The 22,768-nt window shown below is 33.0% G+C and overlaps 2 protein-coding genes across 3 annotated transcripts in view; one reads left to right on the plus strand and one right to left on the minus strand.

The window, feature by feature from the left end:
* Window positions 1-370: 370 nt before the first annotated feature.
* LOC140060286 (protein arginine methyltransferase NDUFAF7, mitochondrial-like) lies at window positions 371-5,272 on the minus strand. Of its 2 annotated transcripts, none has more exons than XM_072106434.1 (11): window positions 5,168-5,272; window positions 4,639-4,790; window positions 4,402-4,482; window positions 3,914-4,024; window positions 3,396-3,597; window positions 2,902-2,960; window positions 2,622-2,735; window positions 2,204-2,347; window positions 1,617-1,722; window positions 1,283-1,350; window positions 371-1,051 (listed from the first exon to the last, which is right to left on the minus strand). In XM_072106434.1, the coding sequence occupies exons 1-11, from the start codon at window positions 5,262-5,264 to the stop codon at window positions 890-892; spliced, it is 1,296 nt and encodes a 431-aa protein (XP_071962535.1). In that variant the 5' UTR covers window positions 5,265-5,272; the 3' UTR covers window positions 371-889. The 2 variants fall into 2 exon arrangements, with proteins under 2 accessions (XP_071962535.1, XP_071962536.1); XM_072106435.1 differs by having other exon boundaries at window positions 5,155-5,271.
* Window positions 5,273-6,259: 987 nt separating this feature from the next.
* Window positions 6,260-22,768, plus strand: part of LOC140061142 (mitogen-activated protein kinase kinase kinase kinase 5-like) — a 55,162-nt gene continuing 38,653 nt past the window's right edge. The window contains exons 1-3 of the mRNA XM_072107602.1: window positions 6,260-6,441; window positions 17,477-17,534; window positions 21,816-21,971. Of these exons, the coding sequence (XP_071963703.1) occupies window positions 6,340-6,441; window positions 17,477-17,534; window positions 21,816-21,971 (316 nt within the window). The 5' untranslated portion in view covers window positions 6,260-6,339. The remainder of the gene's footprint in view (window positions 6,442-17,476; window positions 17,535-21,815; window positions 21,972-22,768) is intronic.

Consider the following 22,768-nt stretch of genomic DNA (forward strand, 5'->3'; position numbering starts at 1 on the left):
TATTCATTATTACTCTTATTCATTATTACTCTTATTCATTATTACTCTTATTCATTATTACTCTTATTCATTATTACTCATATTCATTATTACTCATATTCATTATTACTCATATTCATTATTACTCTTATTCATTATTACTCATATTCATTATTACTCTTATTCATTATTACTCTTATTCATTATTACTCTTATTCATTATTACTCATATTCATTATTACTCATATTCATTATTACTCTTATTCATTATTACTCATATTCATTATTACTCATATTCATTATTACTCTTATTCATTATTACTCTTATTCATTATTACTCTTATTCATTATTACTCTTATTCATTATTACTCATATTCATTATTACTCTTATTCATTATTACTCTTATTCATTATTACTCATATTCATTATTACTCATATTCATTATTACTCATATTCATTATTACTTTTATTCATTATTACTTTTATTCATTATTACTCATATTCATTATTACTCATATTCATTATTACTCATATTCATTATTACTCATATTCATTATTTCCCTTTACTATTAAGTGATTGTTAAATCTGCAGCAAGCCTCCAGATGGCAGTAAACAGCAAATGTTGGTTAAACTGTGCAATAACCATATTTGACTTCAGATCCACAGATATAGTTCCTCAAATTACTTGCTGTTTTTATGTGAGCAGTGGGGGTAGCTCACTGCGAACTGTTTGCGAGTGACCAGTCGAATACGCCTTGTACCTCTTTCGTGAATGATTTCCATAGAAACCAAGATAAGTTGATGGTTTTCATTGATGGTTGGGTGGTATCATTTTCTTGGTACATAGGGATGCAAAATGGATGCAATTCCACTATTGTATAAATATAACTTTCTTGTTTCAATATGGTCATGTCAGACTAGTAAATCCAGCTGGAATATCTGTAATGTCTGATTTCTGTCTAATTGCAAAGAACTTAAATCTTTCTCCCATTTGCTTTGGATCAGTAAGCATTCTATAGCCTGATACTAAGTCACTCTGCTCTTTTTCTGAGGCGTTCATCATCAGGGCCTAGAAAATAAGATTGGAAGAAAATTTGTCAATTTTTAATCTTTAAGTGGTTTATTATTTTTTTATTTCAATATGCAATGTAGTAAAACACTGCCCTATATGTACAAGTTGTTCTCAGGTGGGACTCAAACCTAGGAGAACTCCAGATCACTAGTCTGGTGTTCAAAACTCTCAATACCCGATGCCTTGAAGCAGAATCAGTTACTTTCAATTATCCCCAAATACACTTACTTTCAATCGAGTTTCAATGCCCATATTTTTGAGGAAGTAACTTTGCATCACCGGGCCATATGTGCTCACTTTATTGATTGAAGTACAGTATAACATTATGTAAAAGAAATAAAGATATAATGTAATCAGTTTGTATTTTCATATTTCTACAGGGAACTGTCTTAAAAGGGAAACTAGATTAAGATTGACATGGAGAATTTAAAAGTAAGACATTTTTAACCACATTTTTACTGTTTTAACAATTAATATTTTAGTGCTACAATTTTCTAATCATCTTATTTAGCTATCGGCTAGTCTGCCCTCTATGCTGCAGCTGTTATCTCTTTGTCCTCACCTGACTTGCCACACATTGTCCGAAGGTAAGAAAAGTCCACGTCTGCAGTTAGATCCACTGTCCCAGGCTCAGATAAGATGTCAAATAATTTATGCTCTTTAAATGCCTGTCACAGAAGATAATTAATATTACTTATATTTCATATAAAAACAGTAGACATGACTACCAAAAAACAAATAGGGGTTTCTGCGGGGAAGAAAACAAAAGTTACTTAGATACAAGCAAATATGCAAGATTTTCAAGGAATGAAGTAGTGGGCTGGAGGGTTTGGGTGGGGTTGCACCAACAATTCTTTCTAGCGTCATTAACTCCAGGGCATATATAATTATAGAAACATCCTCAGAGCCATGAGTAAATTCACACGATCAAAACAAAGGCTGCCTTTTTCCTAGAATTACTGCATTCTCAAAATCTATAGTAGTACAGTACTGCAAGTGGAGTAAATGTTAAAATATTATGTATTTTAAAAAAAACAATACTTTACAACATAAACATAAACAATGAGTGCCCCCAACAGATTATTATAATTTTATGCAATATAAGATATCTGTTGTTATCTGTATCGACAGTAGTCTCAATACTTGTACCCTCAATGTATCTTGTTTTTCTCCATCATGGCCATAATCAGCTATCAAGGCTGATCCGCCATCTTCTGTTATTCTCTGCACAATGTCTTGGACAATAACACCAGCTTCTGGACAAATCTCCACATGATCTCTTGTTTCAGTCTCCTAATGTCGACAAATTAAAGATTAAAAAATAAAACTAAAGCTGTGTCTACACTATCAAACTTTATGTGACACCAAAATAGACATGATGATGTCATATTTAAGCATACCATATTTGGGTACATCACACTTTTTTTTGTCATAAAGTTTGATAGTGTAGACAGAGCGGTGGATTATGTGATGACTGTGTGTTTGCCTTAGGGAACTGGTAATTTGTATTTCATTCTGTTTTTTAGTCCTTCAATTCCTATAATTTCAATGCAGGGCAATACCATACCTGTATATAGACAGTTGGTGGTGTGTTTGATGCTGACAGCACAAACCTTAGCTTATCTGACCCTGCTGCTTCATCAACATCAACTAGAACCTCCCGCCAGCCATGTTTGGTTCTCTAATAAAAATACTAAACATCTCAAACCATACACTTTTGACTAGATTTTGAATAAAATTATTATTATTTAAGAATGATATACATATATAATATAGTTACCAATTCAATTTGTATTAGCTTTGTGTTATATATGCAATTAAATTAATATTACTCTAAACTATATTACCTGAAAACTATGGATTGGTAATGCATCAAAAAACTCATGAGCAACGAAACAGGAAAAACCTTGAAAATATGAACAAAAAAATCAAATAGATCCTCTTGTTTTGTATACTGTATAGTAAGATAGTAAAAGCTTCTTTTTGAAACAAAATTTACAGCATTTATTTAGTAAAAAAGCCCCCTTTTCAGTTTTCAAAAGTAACTCGAAAAGAAGCCCATTTCGAAAAGAACTCCATCTCAAAAGTCCTAAATAAGAAGAACCCCATGGGCTTCTTTTCGAGGTTTTAAAGTATGATGACAGTATGTTGATATCAAAATCACATCCAACTATTATTCCATATTTGTTGACAAAAGCATGGAGGGAATATTCCTTTTCCGTGAATTCATTACCTTGGGGAATTCCTTTTACATTGTTGTGCCACATAACAGGTATTCCATATTTACCTTGGGGAATTCCTTTTACATTGTTGTGCCACATAACAGTTATTCCATATTTACCTTGGGGAATTCCTTTTACATTGTTGTGCCACATAACAGGTATTCCATATTTACTGTTAATTTTTTCCACTGGATTTTCCAATTCTTTCTTTTTCATTTCTGGCGCCGACAATTTAACTCTTTGTAACTGTCTCATCTTTGGACTCACCTCAACCAGATGAAGTGATACATCTTCAACAACATGACTAAACTTATTTAACACCTATATAATAATTTAATTTATTAGAAAAATAATAGTATCTATTTCCATAGCAGTGTTGTATTTAAGATAAAGACCTAAGAATAATGCACTTGTCAATTGTATGACCCACTATACGACTCCTGGGAGAGGTGCGTTATTTGTCATACCTTATGAATACCATGACACAGGGGTGCCTTAGTGTTAATGTGGTCATATTTATATAGCGCTTTTTTAAACAGAATGTCCCAAAGTGCTTAAAATAAAAATTCACAATATTAACAAAAGAAGGCTTGCATGACAGGACACTGCTAAAATTAGAACGTTAGTTGTATCTTACTCTCAGTATATCATCTGCTAATGTCCCTCTTCCAGGCCCTAGCTCAACAATGTTTAAACAAGGTGGTTTACCAGCTTTCATCCAGTCATCCAATATCCAGATACCAAGTAACTACCAAGTAAAAACACAACACCTTTCATTCCATGATGCTTGCAAAAGGTCACATTCAACTGTGGAGAGAGGCACTATATGTCAATAAATAATTCTTTGTCCTCTCTCCATGACAGTTGTCATATAATTCTTTGTATTTCTTGTATGTATATGTTTCATATGGACAGTTTGTCTGAAATAAAGTTGAATTGAATTGAAAAAAATAGTTTGGTAAACAAAATGTACATTGGAAGGTTGGAATGAGCAAAATATGTCATGTAATGCAACACATTATATATTAATAGTTACTGTTAATAGGTATGGTGTATATCATTCAATTTATATTATGTTCAAGGTGTACAACATTTCTGGTAACAAATAGGATAATCATTAATTACCTCTCCAAACATTTGGCTAATCTCCGGTGAAGTGATAAAATCTCCTTTTTGTCCAAAAACATCTCTGTTCATATAATATCCCTATTATTATTAATGAAGAAAAAAAATATCAAATTCTTCCATTATTGATTGATGATTGATTGATTATTGATTGATTGATAAGGCATATAATGATAAACATTCAGTTGAAAATATACATTTCTATTTTTAGAAGAAACATGTGAAACGTTAACTTACATATTGAGGATTTGTCAGGCATTCCTTCATGTATTCTGCGACTGATATCGGCCCAGACATTTTAATCTTGCTACTGATGTACTTGGCAAGCGCCCTCTCTGGTCCATTACTCAATGAAAACGTTCTTTTCAATGCATTAGTTCTTGTTTTACCTTAAGTTCATTATATACAAATAATGAATGTTTGTTAGTGCAATGGCACAAATAATTTCATGTGTGTAGTGGTGAAAGATGAAAATCTTCTCGTGTTGCTGAATAGTCTATAATTTTGTATATTACATGTTACATAACGTGTGAGTGTGAGTGACTGCGATAACAAAAAATGGTGAGAAATCGAAGATATAACGGTGCGAAACAGCAGTAGCGCCATTATAGTAGCACCCACCGGCGAATATAGGTAGGCATTATAGTAGTAGAGTAGGCTAGCCTGGGCTAGCTAGGCCTTGAGGTGGTGTTCAAAGCCTATATTTTTTAGGATCTATTAGTATTTTATGACAATACTTTACACATCACTAACCAAAATCTCTTACCACTTAATAAACGTAAACAAGTAGACAGACACTTTCTGCAAAACGAATATATTTTAAACATTTTTTTTATAAACTTTTTCGATCCTCTACAAACCATACCATGTGTTTTTATTTACATGCTATAGCGCCCTCATAAATCGAGATGATTTAAGTCTATCAAAGATGGTGTACTATCTTTGAGTCTATGTACAGTACTTGTTTTATTTTATGTCTTCTTGCGTCTTTTGATGAATTAGTTTCAGCAGTTAGCTGTTGCAACTATAGGCCTAAATAAGCTTAAGTTTAATGTAGTAATATTAATAAATGAAAAATGTTGTTCTTCGGCAGGAAACGAAACTTGTTATTGATACTAAGTTAAATCCTTCACGATCTTTTAGAAATAGAATATTATAATTGTCGGTCAAACTTAAATACCTAACTTACTAGCTACTGTACGACGGTACTTTATACAAACAGTTCGTTTTCGATTTGGATTAATTGAATATCCCCTGCCGTTTTAATGTTACAAAGGCGCACTAATCTAATAATAGTAATATTATATTCACTTTGACCAACAATTGGATCGAAAAAAAACCCATTATTTATCTAAAAAGTATAGTCAAATTGACTGCCAGCCAATGGGATTTTAGTTGAATTTAAGTGAAAACATTAAAACATTTTTCTAAATTTTATTTAAAAAAAATGTCTTTGACCTTTAATTAATGTGTGTTATTTTTGGTTGTTGAAATTCTGTGTATAAACTTGAGAATGAAGTAACCTGGGATTTACCCCATTCCCCGGAGTCGAAACGTCGTTCCTCTTTTCTTCAACGTTATTTTTCTTTTTAATTTATATTTAGAACTACAAAATGGCATATTCAAAATATGATTCTATTATTGTTCATGTTTTTTGGGGCAACAATCGATCTTTGAAAATAATCGAAATACAGTTTCTTTAAAAGAAATAAAATACCGCATCAGCCATATATGGCTCTGAAGAAATAATGACTGGTGCGCCCCCTATGTTTGAAACCAACTGATGATGATATAGCGATCGCACTTCTGAAACATGTTTTATGCGCAAGACAGGAAGTGGATAGAAAATAGCGGATCGGTGTTTTTGACTTTGGCCTAACCAGATTGATGCCGAAAATATCATATTTTTCTCCTTAACTGATAATAGTTACAGCAACCATGTCTGGAACTCCAAGTGCGGAGATATCCAGAAGGAATCCTACAGATGATTTTGAGCTATTGCAGCGAATTGGTAGTGGAACATACGGAGATGTTTACAAGGTGAGTCTTCTTGTTGTCAGTCAAAATACTTGCTTGCTAGCCTGACTGAGTATGAGGATAGTGGTGGTGTCTGATGTTATTGACGTGAGAGAAGATCACACAGGATTCCGTCGATTTTCGTACGCAATACTATCCCTCTGATTAATTAAATGGTACATAAATTGCGGAAATATAATGTACATTTAGGCCTACTGTCATTGATAGTTTTACACTTACTGTCAAAAAAGAATAACATAAAGTGGACATTCTTGTTGTATTTCTCATCAATTAAAAATGCGTTAAAAATATACTGACTGAGTAGGCTAGGCTAGCCTAGTGCCTACTTTCTAGCTAAAGCTATAGAATGGCTAGACATGGCATGGACAGACAAGCAAGTCTGTTTCTTGTGGTTTGACCTAGCTAGAGGCCTAGCCCCCTAGCTAGTAGAAGTAGTAGGCCTAGCCTTGTAATTTGTGTGAAGGCCTACCATTCCGAATAGGAAGGATACATGCACCTTGTACTTGCCTTGTTATTTGAAATGATTATATAGCACTGTAACACAAAGCAACATAAACAAAATTTCAATAAAAATGCAGTGCAAGCCGTTTAATTGTGCTATAAATAAATTGATCATGTATAATAACCTTGTTTTTTTTTCCGTTTCCAACATCATACACAATAGTAATTAAACAAACATACCAGTTAGTTTAGCAAGCAAGTACATTGGTACTCACATCCGATGTTAAAAGCAAATAATCCAACTATTTTTTTCAAATTGGACATTGGATAAATGACAAATTATTGCTTTATATAAATATGAAACTTCTCAAATGCAATGCTACTTGCTTTAGTAAATTTATACAAAAAAAATGGGGAAAAAATTTGACATTTATTAAAAATAAATTGTGTTGCACTATATAATTCTTTTTGACAGTGAAATGCCACTTGGATTGTTTCCTTTCGTTTTTAATTTGGCCTTCTTTCCATCAATTTCCTTCCATTGGAAACTAAGTTATATTATATTCATGGTTAAAACCAGTCAATTTCTTTCTGAAGCATTTTTCTTGCACATTATGTATATAACACATTTAATATGCCTTAATTATGTATGGTGTTTACAAGTTCGTTCATACATTTCTGGGAAAATGAGATAAATCTCTTGTTTTTATAGTGACAAGGCATCATAACATGATAATCAATACTTTGTCAACCTTTTTATTATTTTATAGTATGTAAATATACTTTTATGCTAAATAATTTTCACATTGCTAAAAGTAAACAACTTGTAAAAACTTGGAACCAGGTTGGCATATTGTGTAGGAAATTCTCCCCGATATTTCCCAGGAGAACTTTTTGAAATCAGTGGTAGTTCATGGACAGAAATCAAATCGTTAGCATTACCCAAAATGCAATGGGCGTTGTCGGTCAATTCAAACGTTGCTGCAGTATAGTTGATTTTAGGTCAGTGGCTGTCAATCAAATAACTACAGGGCTCGCAGAATCGCTTGCCCGACGTCCCGCGGCAACCAAATAAATACGTCGGGCAACTAAAATTTAACATGTCCCGACGGGCAACCTCTTAAAATCACCGAAAATGTCCACGATGTTTTACAGGGGTTGTGAAAAACTGTAACAATGAAAATAATAGTCGCGCACGAACGAATTCTCTTGACGTCGAGACCAGTGTAGTGTTTGTTAAGTAAATGTATGGATCGGAATTCGGTGGTATGGAACGTTATCTCCAGGAGCCAAAACATGTGTTTCTATGCAGTCGGGCGTATCAAGTCGTTGCGTATAGAGTTTCCAGGTCTGTCATATAGCACGCGGTCTCTTGCGGCATCCATTGATCGCGAAATAGGAAGCGTTGAACTCTCGGCTTTTAACTTATTTGAAGTTATTATACCAGGGAGTTTCTAATTAACAACTTCCTAGTTATACTATAAACCAAATAAAATAGGGGCTAGTATGTTTTTGTTTTTCTCAATTATCGACATCATTTTACGGTGGTAATAAAATCTGAATCTACTACTTAGTATTAATTATGTGGCCTACAGCCTGATAGTAGATTAGGCCTATGTTTAATTACATTCATGTTATGTATTTTGTGTGTAATAAATAATTTGCTGAATTACTGTAATTATTGTTCAAATGTACAGTTGTATTGAAAATACAGTATATTATTAAATTATAATAGATACGTAATTTTAATTGTCTGTGCCAAATAGGCGGCGGCCGATGTTTTTAACGCAGACAAGTAGGCCTACCATTTTTTTTTATAAATATTACAGAATATAAATTTAATAGGCCTAATAATTTATTTAATAAATACATTGAATACTTAAATAGTTAAAGTATATTTTTTATTATCAACATTGAAAATAATACACTTCTTCGGGTATTGCCGAGAGTTGAACTTTCAAAAACTCCAACTTGGCGGAGCACGTGGTTTTCACCACAATTCGGCACAGTTCCCTTGTGTTGTTTTCAATCACCAACTTGTGCGAGCAGATGGTTGTTTTTATCCAACCTGTGCGAGCTTCTACTGAAACAACAAGTAAACTTCCACAAGCCCGCACTCTCCACACACCATACCCATGTGCTCCTACTACGTACGGCAGCTGCTGTGAGGTTTTTTGCTATACGCATGCGTATTGTTTCACGTCACGTAGACGGACGTCAGTTGATGTTTGTTTTTTTTTTCTTCTCTATGATTTCAACGCGTTACAAGCTCATCACCTTCATAAGTACTTTGTTTAAACTTTTTAGGCCTAGGAGGCCTACATTTCTATAGGCAATATTTTAGATATATCTATTAAATAATTGTAAGATAATTAGTGCCATGTCTAGGCCACTACATTTTAAATATCGCAAAATAGCTTGATTTCGGAATTTCATTGCACAATAGAAGCAAAACGTTTTTGCTCCCAAAGTATTACCCACGTGAATTCATTCACGAAAACACATCTTCGATCGATGACAAACAATGCCGTGCAACGAAGCGTAACCAACAGAAATAACATAGCGTTTTCAAGGGATTTCAGGACACCATGTTAATTAAACAATCGCAACTCTTGTACGGAGGATCGTATGAGAAAATAAATTACTGTAAAATGTTCTTAAAAGATCGGCCTACATCACTGTGTAATTGAAAAAATTTGAAAAATTGTTTTCACTACTTTAAAATCCATCGAAAAAAACACCACAGTGTATTAAGCATAGGCGTTTTTCACCGACGTTTTTTCGCGGTGCAGTCGCGGTATAAAACGTTAAAATTAAGTTAAAATAGTGGGCAAGTAAAAAAATGATGAGGGAAACCAAAATCAAAAACCTACTTGCCCGAAGGGCAACCAAATATTTTAGGATTCTGCGAGCCCTGAACTATTATTTTGTTAAAATTTTCACAGCAATAACTGGATAAATTGCGTTAACACCAGATCGATCATGTTATTATTTTCAGACCGCTATTCAACCAGTTACTGAAAATTGGTCCTATTTCTGCTGCTAAGAAATTGGTGTTAACTAATTTATTTACACAGTTAATAACCGGTTATATTTTCGCTTCAGAATGGGGACCTAAATATAAATTCTAGTGTTGTTTATCGTAACCTTGGTTGGATTAATTGCCTTTGGGTTTTAGAGGGCCATGCAACTGATTATCAATTACTTTACTTCCTCTAACAATTTAGACTTGACACTTGATGGAAAGAAGAACAAACTTGAGATACTGTACTGTATTTCACAAGCTAAAGGCCCATAGGATGATATTATGCATTCATTAATGCTAAAGGCCCATATAATGATATGCATTCATTTTTTCTACATAAACGATTTAAGAATCTAAACATTTTTCATCATAGAACTATGGGATAATTAATAACCATCTATGCTGCCTTTCATCACAATAATAAACTGTACTTTTACATGTAACATCAAATGACGTTTTTATTGTTTTTATAATTGATCAAGTCATTACTTGATTGAATTTAAAAAAAATGTTATCTAAGACAGCATTCATGGTAGGTTATGCTATACTGTAGTTTTAGAATGTGTTCTCTTCTAGATTCTTTTTTTTTATGTGTGAAAAATGCATTTAAATGTAATTCTTTATCGTCAATCGTCATCATCCTAGTGTGCAGCCTTACAAATAACTCTTAAACATTTATTAAGCCTTTTTTTATTCAGGCTTAATAATAATATCGAACATTTATAAAATAAAGCACTCTTCACTGGAGTTTCACAGCGCAATATGAAAAGAATTTTTACTAACTCTTCACTGAGGATGAAATACAATTTTGAAAATGGTTTTTTTTTTTCAAAACTAAACTTGGCCTAGGATTAACCCTAAGCTGTTCGACAGTAGAGAAAGTGACATTTGATTTTAAGTGAACATTTCCTTGAATGGCAAGCTGTAGCATAATTCAAGTAACCTAGTTAAAATGCACAGGTCTCCAGCTTGCTTTATTACAGTATGTAGTGCTTTGAAATTTCAAAATCACAACTAATCTAAGCCAATCACAATTAAGGAGATGTGAAAAAACCTTTTATCAAATTTAACAGTGCTATTATTTTGTGTAGAGGATATTCTCTAGGTACAAACAATTTGTTTCGCTCGCTGTATAGTTTAATTTTTATTGCATTAAAAAAAAAATGTATACAAGTTTTGATGTATTTACACTTTACAATATTTTTCTTTTTAACCCAAATGTCCTACTGTAATTTTACTTTTACTTCTCAAACCTTGTATAAACATTGGGCTAGTACTCTTCAATGGCCTCTGCTTTTAAGGAATTAATTTGGTTAAATATTTTAAATCGGTTGACAACCAAATTATAATTATTTCATTGTTTTGACATAGAAGTCTGTCATTCAGACAAAATGTTTTAATGCAAAAATCAAAGTGGACAAGGGTGCAGTAGATAAACACAGTTTTGTTCACAGGCTTAAATGATGATGCTTGGACCTTTACACTACAGTACAGCCAGGATGTGGTTTGGAGGGAGAGGTGGGGAGTTAAAGGAGTAGGGAATTGGAAAAGTTATATAATGATTTGGAATCATTGTGAATGTGATGAGCTCCATCTTTAAAAAGAACATTGGCAAAATATTGATTTATTTCAGCTCGGGAATCAGGAAAAAATGAAGTTGAATATATCGCGTGTTGATACTTAATATGAATGATCCATTGAAAGATACTATAGTAAATAGAATGGGAAAGTCCCAAATTAACGCTACTGTAGTAGTAGTAGTACACACAATTTCATTGGTTTAGGCTTTATACATTACAGAACATTATATTACCTCAAGTACTTAGACTCTGCATTTTCTGGCCTAATTACTACTACTGTAAATAACTGTACTAGGATTTGAAGGAAGGGAATTTAATTCAAAGGTCAGAAAGTGCAAGAAAATAACTGGATACTAATTTGTTTGTTGACCTAGATTATGAATGCTGCAGCCACTCCCTTCTTAGCATTCTCTCTTCTTCTCAATATCTATCAACTTTGTATACTGTCCCCATGTTCGTGTACAGTAGTAACTAAATTACATTACAAAATAATTTGAATGTATTGAAGTCATGAAAATACTGTAGTTCCCAATTTGTTTAATAATAATATTATAGAAATCTCAATTTAATTACACACTGGAATTGTGCACTATTTATTTGTTGACTTTTTTTTATGGACAGTATTAGAAATTGGCAAAATGCAAGATACTGTAGGTACTGTAGTACTGTATTATGATGACCTGATCAAACAGCGAGTAACTTGATAATTTTTATAGGAAAGATATTAAAATATCATGTTTAATAAACTGAATCTCATTTGGAGCTTAGCTACTGTACCTGTAGGGAGTGGGATTCAACCCTATAGTATACACACTTTAGAATATTAGTGAACGGCAGCATCAAGGGGAGGAGCATTGCAACTAAATGTTAAGTAGGAACATAGAGATATTATATAATATCTCTATGGTAGGAACTACTGTATTATTTTATTGTATTTTTTTAGAGCGTTTGTTATGTATTGTACAATGTGTGACATGACATTCAAAGGTCAATTTCATGTGTTCAGTCATGCATGGGAATCAAGAATCTTGAGCTAAAACTCGGTCAACCTTGAAATGGCAAAAAAATTGAAATAAACAATTTTAATGCCATGACCACTAGTAGTATGGTGCTGGGGAATGCATCCATTATGTGGCCTATTTCTGCTCTTAAGAACTTATTAAATAATAAAATGTTTGTGTTCTACTTTTTTTTTGCCATAAAGAAACCCAGTCAACAATCTGAATAGTTTGTTGTGGTTTCATTTAATAAATTGTTAAAGAAGGAACTAATCAGTAGTTATCTTTGTGGTCAAGAATGAATGATGGTTTCCTAGGATTTAAATTTCTAATATCATGTACAGTACTTGAATGTTAAGCATCATCTATGAAAATAAATAAACAATAATACTATACTAACTACATATTGTACTGTACAGTTTGTATTGTTTGTGTTCTAGTTCTAAAAGTAATTCAAAATCAATTAATGATTGTTGACTATAAAACATTGTCATTACCCAAAATGCATTAAGGTCAACCATGTCAAGTAAATAATTTGCATTTTTTAGCCAACTGGTTAAATGGTGAAATCCAACACCCAATCAGCCTTCAAAATGATCATTGTCAATTGGCAATTATTTTGTTGCCATCATCAGTCATTTCATCGTATCCCAATATTCAGGGCTACTGTCGATTAGATGTTTTCTGTGGTGGTGTTGTAAAATATCAGCAACATTACAATGTTATTATTCATCAATAATATTTTTGGTTTTGTTTTTTTATTGAAGTTTAATTTGATTTCAGCTTCCATGTTTTAATTATGTTTTTTTTTTATTTGCTACTAAACAGTGTTTGATTAATTTAAATATAAAAAAACCCATATTCAGTAATTAATTACAGTATGTTCAATATAAAATCAGTATTTAATCAGCATTATTTGTAAAGGTCAAGGTCAAATATGACTTGTCAAATCTTATATTTTTATAGTACAACAGTACTACAACTTAATGGTATTATTTTACAGTACTGTTAATATAGCAACAGTAAATTTGTTGTATTCTCTCTATAACTTTACCCAATATACAATAGGCCTACAGACATGGTTACATAAAAGGGTTAATAGATTTGCTGATAAGTTTTTAACCAAATCATTTGAAAGTGAGGTTAAAGTGTCTAATAATAAGCTTGTTAAATGCTCTTACCTGTAAATGTCTGTTTCCTGTGCTGCTAATTGATAGCAACCACTTTGACCACATTGGCGTGTCATAGTATGTCTACTGACGACATAGTCTACCCTGGTACCATAGACTTCATTAAGATTCTATACTATCTAGGAATTGTGCCAGATCCAAATTCAGACTCAATCAATGTCAAAATTCACTTTTTATACTATTTTTAAATTGTGATAAAGTCCGACACCAACATAGCAGGAAACAAATGTGGAAATGTTCATTTTTGCATAATGTGACTCTGAGTGATGTGTCATGGAATTGATAAAATATGTCGGTTTACGGTCCTCTTCTGGTTATCTCCAATCTAGGCATCTACTAAAGGGAGCAATATTGTCCACCAGTCTTATGATTTATAATTTGTAAGCTCTGTCTACACTATCATAGGTATCCCAATGAAAAAATTCAGATTAATTTTTTTACTTTTTCTTTCAGTTAACCATAAAGAACTTAATGTAATTAGAATTTTGCAATTTAAATGATTGAAATCCGATTACCCGTTCTAAAGTTATGGTTATTTAAAGTGGTAAAAAAATATACGATTTTTTGCCTAAAAATGGTGTTTTTTGCAGTTGAAATTGGAAGCATTTTTAAAAGGTTATAACTTTTACAATAATTAGTTAAAAGTTTTGAATTTTGTTAAACCTATAGATATCACAGAGTTGTACAACTCTATTTTTTTTGGAGCCTCAACGAAACCTATTTTTTAAATTATTGGTCCGCAAAGTGGTAGGAAAGCATTTAGCGCCCATTTTTGCTGGAATTCCCTAAAAAAAGGAAAAACTGCAATTTTTCAATGATCTGTAACTTTTGAACTACTGTACTAATTCATTTAATTTTTTTTGTACTTGTTAGAATGTAGTGTATATTTCATTAATAAATATATTTTAGATGTGTATATGAAAAAAAAAATATTTTTAATGGTGAAATTTAAAATTATAAAAAAAAAAAATGAAAAAGTATGTTAAAAACGGTGTGTACTGTTTCCTTTCTTTTACACTAATTTTCGGTAAGTATAATTATTAGAATATTTTAATATACTTTATATTTATAATTTCAATCATAAATACTATTATATATAACTTTTGAATACGTAAAACAAGATTTTAGGCCCGTATGATTATGACACCAAATCTAAGCCGGGCTGCTAAGTAAGATATGCTCTTTTAAGGCAAACGCACAATATGGGTCAAAATAAACTCATTTAAAATAATCAATGTTAATTAAAACAATTACCGTACTGACGCGGGTATAAGCCCACCCCCCTCGAACATGAAATCACGTCAAGTTTGGGGGTGGGCTTATACCCGAGGATCCAAAAATGCAGATCGTCAAAAACAGCACATGTACACTGTGTATTCCACCATGCGAGCGAGCGCCCTCACGTGTACGACGTTGCCTCTAAATACACGAGGTGTAGAGTGTCGGAAAATTAAGTTTATAGTTCGTGTAATTTATCGTAGAATATCTTATTTTAAACATCAATTTAACAAGAATTTATCAAGCAGAAAAGCAAGTATACAATGTTGGTTAAATAGAAATGTACCAAAGAAATTTAATAAGCTTGTTTATGGCAGCCGATACCAAATAGTGGTTTTCCGTTTTGGCGACTTGTAGCGTCGTGTGTGAAGCGATCTTCGACCGCGATGGAGTGTAAACAAAACAGGACCGCTAGGCCTCATATGGCCTAGCGTATATTAGCCTAGCTTGGTTATGATCAAAGGTAGGTGTATTCGGTGTATGGACGTCACCAAATACAAAATAATGTATTACGACACACACTGTAGATCTTCGAATTAATGGGTGGGCTTATACCCGAGTGCCTCATTTTTCATGAAAATTAGTCAAAAGTCGGGGGTGGGCTTATACCCGAGTATGGGCTTATACCCGCGTCAGTACGGTAATTGTTTACCTGAATAGTATATATAACATTATAAAAATTGTTTTCTTTTCGTATTATTACGTTATTAAATTGAAATACGGAGCTAAAGTTTAGGCCAAGTCACGGCTTACTCGCGATCAGTAGTCGCTCCCGTTAAAGTATTTCGGTCGCAGTTAATGACTTTCGACCGCCGTATACAGAGTCAAATGTAACGTTGCTAAATTAGCTTAATAAATTTCTTCGGTACATTTTAACCTAACGCATTTGTATTGTATACTTGCATAATAAATCTTCCGCACATTACATCAATTTTAAGTTGTTAAATTAATGTGTAAAACCAGATATTCTACGACGGAAAAGGACATGTCAATCTCCGACATCGCTGCTGTCACACATCTTGCGTCGAGCCGGTCGAACTCGAGCGAGGAAAACTAAACAACGTGTTCAAAATATGGAACGTACCATTCGCTGATAGGGTGCATTAATGTATTTACAATATTCACCGGATTATAATGGTTGGATCTTTAAAATTTTGAACGGGATTTACGCCTCATACACTATTTTAAAATGTAGTTCGCACAATTACCATGCACAATACGTTTGTAAACTATGTTTTATCGATTTCAATGTAGATTTAGCTATAATTTAATACCAAAATCCATAATATTTTTCCATAAACGGTGAATCAAAATTGGATTTTTGTCACAAAAATTGACTTTTCGTTACGAAAAACCTATTTATAGAAGTCGATTTTTGTATCAAATTAAAGCTTATTTAAAGCCTGATAACATACAACAAAAATTAATCCGCTAGCTTCAATGGTAATCGTGCGATCGTGTTTTGAAAACTGATGGGGATTTTCCGATGAGGTTTTCAACGCGCGGAAATCGGCTCGACGGGATTTTAGAACCGTTTTAAAATCGCATTTTCTCGGCAACTAATTCATTAATTTTAATTATAAACCCACTTATACATAGATTAAAACAAGTACTTTCAAACAATATAAATTTTGTAAGTATTAATTAAGATTGAATACGATTTATTTAACATCAAAGTCATACTACTTTTTCGAATTTCGTCAATATTTCAAAAGTGATACCCCTCTGTGCGCTTTCATTGGGATACCTAATATTATGGCCACATCACATTTTTTTGTTTGATACTTAATATGGATATGATGATGTCATATCACTGCGTACCATATTTGATCACATCACACTTTTTTTGTCAAACTAGTTTGATAGTGTAGACAGAGCTTTAATGTCTTTAGGCACATGTGACGAAGAATTACCAATAATAAATTAATCACTGTCCTATCAGATTGGTGGTAATCCCCCTGACACACAGGCTCTTTCTGTGAACCAGTTCACCGGGGTAACCCCTTACTTGTCGTGAAAGATGAACCTATGGTTTATATTCCAATATTTAAAAAGACTAGTTCCACCACCCGAACTAGGAGCAAGTCGGCTTCGAACCCATGCCGATATTGTTGGTCTATGGTAAATTACACCCCTGCCTTAACCACTTGGACATTTGACCTGCTTGATAAAGATTACAACTGTCTTGATTTTAAGAAATTTTTATAAAACAAATTGAGTTCAATTAATTTTTAATTTAAAAATAGAGGATGCCTTTAAATTCCTTAAAGATATTGTCCCCCAAAAAATTTATCCCTTAATAATATATGGTATTCAAAATTTTGTTTGAAATTCAATTATTTTTCGTTTTGAGGATCGACAATACAGACATCTTTTGTTGTAGTACATTAATACCGCAGGTGCTCTGGGATGACCTACAGTAGTAGTACAGTATTTGCTGACCTAGATTGCTGATTCCAAGTACTGTACATTAATGTTGTTAAGTTAAAATATTACAGTGTAAAGTTTTTTTTTTATATTTTTTAGGCACGAATGATAACGACTGGAGATTTAGCTGCTATAAAAGTGATCAAGATCGAACCAGGTATTTATTAACTACACAATATTCCTTACACATTTTGTTTTATGTTATTGTTATACTCCAGTTGTTTGCTTTAAATGTTGAATCCTTTAAATACACAGTAGGCCTACCAACCAGGGAACTTCAACACTAGCAAACTAGTTAAATAAATGCTTTATAGTTACAAATTGTAAACATATATACTAGTGTTAGTGTTTGCTGGACTTGTCATTTTTAAAATTAAAGTTATAGCATAAAAGGTACTTGATTGCCAATTATCTTGTTTAATTGGTAGAATTAATTAATTTACCAACACATTTATTGTTTACTAGAGTAGTAGTAGTTGAGTTGCTTATATTTTTTTACAACCATCAAATGTTTGCGAGTGGATAAATCAGTAATGTCTAGCCCAGAATACTTTACTGCACTTTACATGAACAAGTCTGCAATTTAATAATTTTGAAGTGTATTTATATTCTTGTCCTATGATGTAATGTGGACATCTGGATTACTTACAGGAAATTATGAGATCAGCCAAATATGGTTTACTTTCATTGACATGGTATATTGTACAATTGAACCATTCAAAACATATAGTGGTTTACTTTCATTGACATGGTATATTTATTTTACAATTGAATTGAACCATTCAAAACATATAGTGGTTTACTTTCATTGACATGGTATATTGTACAATTGAACCATTCAAAACAATATAGTTTGTGTGTTGTGGTCACTATGACTTTCAGAACAGAATGGGTGGACAGTATGTTGGGAGGGACATTCTGTGTTTAGGGCATGGTTCACAGACTAATACATAAATGCACAGTAGGCCATATTATATCTATCTCTCTAACTTTGGTGGATACAGTAGGAACCAATTGGTTTTCTGATACTATTGTGTTTTAAAACTAAATTAAAAAAAATCTGATGATTGAGGTTAAATTATATACTATAGTAGTAATAAAGCAAATTGTTCAAATATCTGTCTTGTGACCTGTAAGTAATATCAAATAAAATGTCAACATTGGCTGTGAAGTGACCATTGTTCAAAACCACTAATAAATAACTCTGTGTCTGTTCAAAAGTGAATAAAATGCTTTACTGTGCAATGCTTTAACATGTGTGTCAAGTACAGTACAGTACACTGATATTGAATTAAATTTATTTTGGATTTACAGTATTACTATTAGATACATTAAGTGTACAGTAAAAATAAAGTTTTTTTTTAAATGTTGATGTTTAAACCTGAATTAAATAAATACAAATGATTCACATGACTAGCAAACAAAACCTGTACTGTACTTGCAAATACTGTACCACCAATGAATCATCTCTAGTGTACAACCCTCATCACACCTTTATCATAATCACTATTTATTATTAATACACAATGTTGATAACTTATCAAGAATCTACTACATTTAAAGTGCTACATTTATTTTTTATCATGTGACCAAGTCCAATCAAATGACATTCTTAGGTGTACAGTGTATAGTTGTTATAGTATTGGTCCTGTATACTCCTATACTAAACATTAATACTTAGATGTTTTACACTGTGTTTTACACTGTGTTTTACTGTTTGAACTATGAAAAAGATAAACCTCAAACTTGCATTTAGTGTGTAAACATACCTTCTTGAAATTGTGGTTTTCAAAATGTCCTAAATAGAATGAATGGTAGGTTAAATACAGGTTAGGTATCCAATTGATTTGAAGGAGTGCGTGAGTCATTAGTTCCACACAATAGGTTGTTAGTCATTTTCATATTGTCTGATAAATATGGGATGTACAATACAGTATACTTTACAATACATACACAGCATTTAATTATACTTTTAATTATACGCTTTTCTGTTGCTAATAGCTACCAAAATGCAGCTTTCAAGAACCGCATTCAATATCATTAATCAGTAATTGCATGTATTATTTAAAGGACTATTTTTCTATACATTACTGTACGTGTCAAAATGATAAAAATGATCTATCTAAAAAACACACCTAAAAAATGAGATTTCCTATGGTGGTGTTTATGTTTAAGAATCCGGTTAAACAAAAGGGTTTAAAATCCACATACGCAACTGTACATTAAAGATTACAGAATCACTTTAGGATCAGCTGTACCGTAACATTTAAACACATACCAGTTTAAAAAACTTATTGGGCATGTATTCAAATTAACAGTGTTTTTTAACCTTCTTTTTTTATTGTCTTCAAATGGAGTAATCACATGATATTCTAGGATCACACTAATCATAAAATTTTCTTTAGCCAATACTACTTTTAGCCAGAATTAAAAAAACTGTCAAAAAACAACAAAATTATCATATAAAAACTGTTTGTGCTATGCCAGTATTTTAGTAGTTTGAGATTTACATTATTTCTGAGGTTTAATTGTCAATATAATAATAAGATCTTATTGCCACCGAGTGTAGCCCTAATCAACAGGCGCGTCACCCATGATGTGGCCCTAATCAACAGGCGCGTCACCCATGATGTGGCCCTAATCAACAGGCACGTCACCCATGATGTGGCCCTAATCAACAGGCACGTCACCCATGATGTGGCCTCTCATCAACAGGCACGTCACCCATGATGTGGCCTCTCATCAACAGGCGCGTCACCCATGATGTGGCCCTAATCAACAGGCGCGTCACCCATGATGTGGCCTCTCATCAATAGGCGCGTCACCCATGATGGGGCCCTAATCAACAGGCGCGTCATCCATGATGTGGCCTCTCATCAACAGGCGCGTCACCCTTGGTGTGGCCTCTCATCGTGATTCCTCATTAATGACCGCTCTAAGCATACTGGTCGTTGTCGTGGATTGATTAATACAATTGTGAAATCATTGACAATAAGTAGCATACGACATCATAATATACTGTTAGTGTTTACATTTTTGTTTTCAATCTACTTGTATCTGTCTTTTTAATAGTGTACTGTACCCATCAGAGCTTGTAGAGCTTAGGATAGCTTGGGCCTTAAACATCTGGTGTACAGTAGCCAGCACAGTTTAGAAACCTGCAATACTTTGAATAATAGATACTTTCCATAGGTTATGAGTAAGCTCTGAACAAACAAAGAAATCTTTGTTTACAGTTTTACATTTTTCAATTTTATAGACTAACTGTCATTTTCTGATGCCAAAATATAACCGATTAATATAATAATTACTAGTACTCAATTGAATAGTCAGCAGTAAACAAGATAGCTTTCATTAACCAGAATGGCATGAAAATAATGGAAATGACAAATAATATTTTAATAACAATAATTGTCGGCTACTGTAGGATTTTGTATGTTTGAATGGCTGAGTGCAATGCATTGTGGGTATTATAACGTTTTTCATTGATGACCACTTTTGAATTTGATGTAAACAGTTTTGTGGAAGCACAAATTTAGCAGAAATGCAGTAAAAAAAGATATTTTAAGTATATTTTTTGAATAAACAGTTTAGTCGATGCTACAGTATGCAGCAGAAATAGACCCTGGTTACCTTTGAAGACATGTGTACTGTATTTTAATATTCTTTTCAAACATCACATTGTAGTTTGTACTGTTGTACATCCCATTGTCTGCAGTATTAATAAACTTAATTTAAAGTTCTTTAAGTTTTGTCCAAACATTGTAAAAACAAGCAACACAGAAGAGTGTGTATTATAGGAGATACATTGCATCAATGAACAATTAATCAATGACCACACCCATATTATCATTCTATAATGTTTGCTTTGGGTAAAGAGCTGAAGAGCCCATACATACAGTAGTACTGTTATACTACTGTACACTACTGTACCTGTGTATTAAAAGCCTTTCACACAGAAATTGTGTCGTAGGACAGTAAAACTGTACAGTAGTTAGGTTTTTTGACTTGAATGATAAACCTGAATTCTTTCAACCAGCACAAGTTGAAATGCTACAGATCCTAAAACAACTGTTGAAAATAAAAATAGACAGTAAAGGAAAGATTACTGTTGGTGGGGGAAGTGGAGATTAAGGGGATGATGACACTGGTGATCCAAGCCAATACTTATATTCAATACTTATTATCTACTTTTTTTTTTAAATTCAAAGTAAAAGTCAAGAGATACTAGAAACCCATAAATACTGACTTAACATAATCTTTAAAAAATAGACATATTTTTAGGGTTCTTCTTGCCTAGCTTTAACCTGGATAAACTGACATTAACCTATCTCTCCAAATTTGAGAGAACAAATATTAAAAGATGCAGACTAATTCATTGAAACACCCCTCTTTTGAAATGAGTCCGCAAATTAACATTTTTTATTTCATATTTCAGGGGATGACTTTACTATCATACAACAGGAGATACTTATGATGAAAGACTGTAAACATGAAAACATTGTTGGCTATTTTGGAAGTTATCTACGTCGGGATAAACTATGGATTGCAATGGAATATTGTGGAGGTGGCTCTTTACAAGACATTTACCATCGTAAGTTCTACAGCAAACATTCTGCTCAGATGGTTAAATATCATTGTAGTAATGATGATAATTACACCTTATTTCCACTTCCACTACTCTGTGCTAACTAACTGGCTACCCAACCAAACACCAAAGTTAGCAATTGTAGTAGTGAGGTCGCCCCAATCCTGGCTACCCAACCAAACACCAAAGTTAGCGATTGTAGTAGTGAGGTCGCCCCAATCCTGGCTACCCAACCAAACACCAAAGTTAGCGATTGTAGTAGTGAGATCGCCCCAATCCTGGCTACCCAACCAAACACCAAAGTTAGCGATTGTAGTAGTGAGGTCGCCCCAATCCTGGCTACCCAACCAAACACCAAAGTTAGCGATTGTAGTAGTGAGGTCGCCCCAATCCTGGCTACCCAACCAAACACCAAAGTTAGCGATTGTAGTAGTGAGGTCGCCCCAATCCTGGCTACCCAACCAAACACCAAAGTTAGCGATTGTAGTAGTGAGGTCGCCCCAATCCCGTCAGACAATATTGTATCAATGTTAGTTGCAATATAAACCTGCATCTTCAAATGTATTTATTCATAATATTTTATTGGACTGTACAGTTTACAGTAACTTCAAAGTGTATCATGAGAATTGATACACTGTTCTTCCAAAGTCTCTGTAATTAAATGATAGAACAGGCAGCTTCTGTCAAGTTATATTTAATATCTCATTGATATTAAATTGATTGATGATATTGTGCACAGTGAGTTACTGCATTGTACATGCTGGCTACCAAGAAATTGCCAAGTAGTTGACATGCCTCCATTG

The sequence above is a fragment of the Antedon mediterranea genome, chromosome 10, assembly GCF_964355755.1.
Source record: "Antedon mediterranea chromosome 10, ecAntMedi1.1, whole genome shotgun sequence".
In the NCBI taxonomy this organism is placed as follows: Eukaryota; Metazoa; Echinodermata; class Crinoidea; order Comatulida; family Antedonidae; genus Antedon; species Antedon mediterranea.

Excerpts from the sequence above, each read along its gene's own strand:
- LOC140060286 (XM_072106434.1), bottom strand. The coding sequence starts at position 5,264 with ATGGTTTGTAGAGGATCGAAAAAGTTTATAAAAAAAATGTTTAAAATA. Across the intron at positions 4,791-5,167 it reads TTGTTTACGTTTATTAAGTG|GTAAAACAAGAACTAATGCA; the intron begins GTAAGAGATTTT and ends AATGAACTTAAG. Across the intron at positions 1,351-1,616 it reads GACAATGTGTGGCAAGTCAG|TGAGCACATATGGCCCGGTG; the intron begins GTGAGGACAAAG and ends CAATCAATAAAG.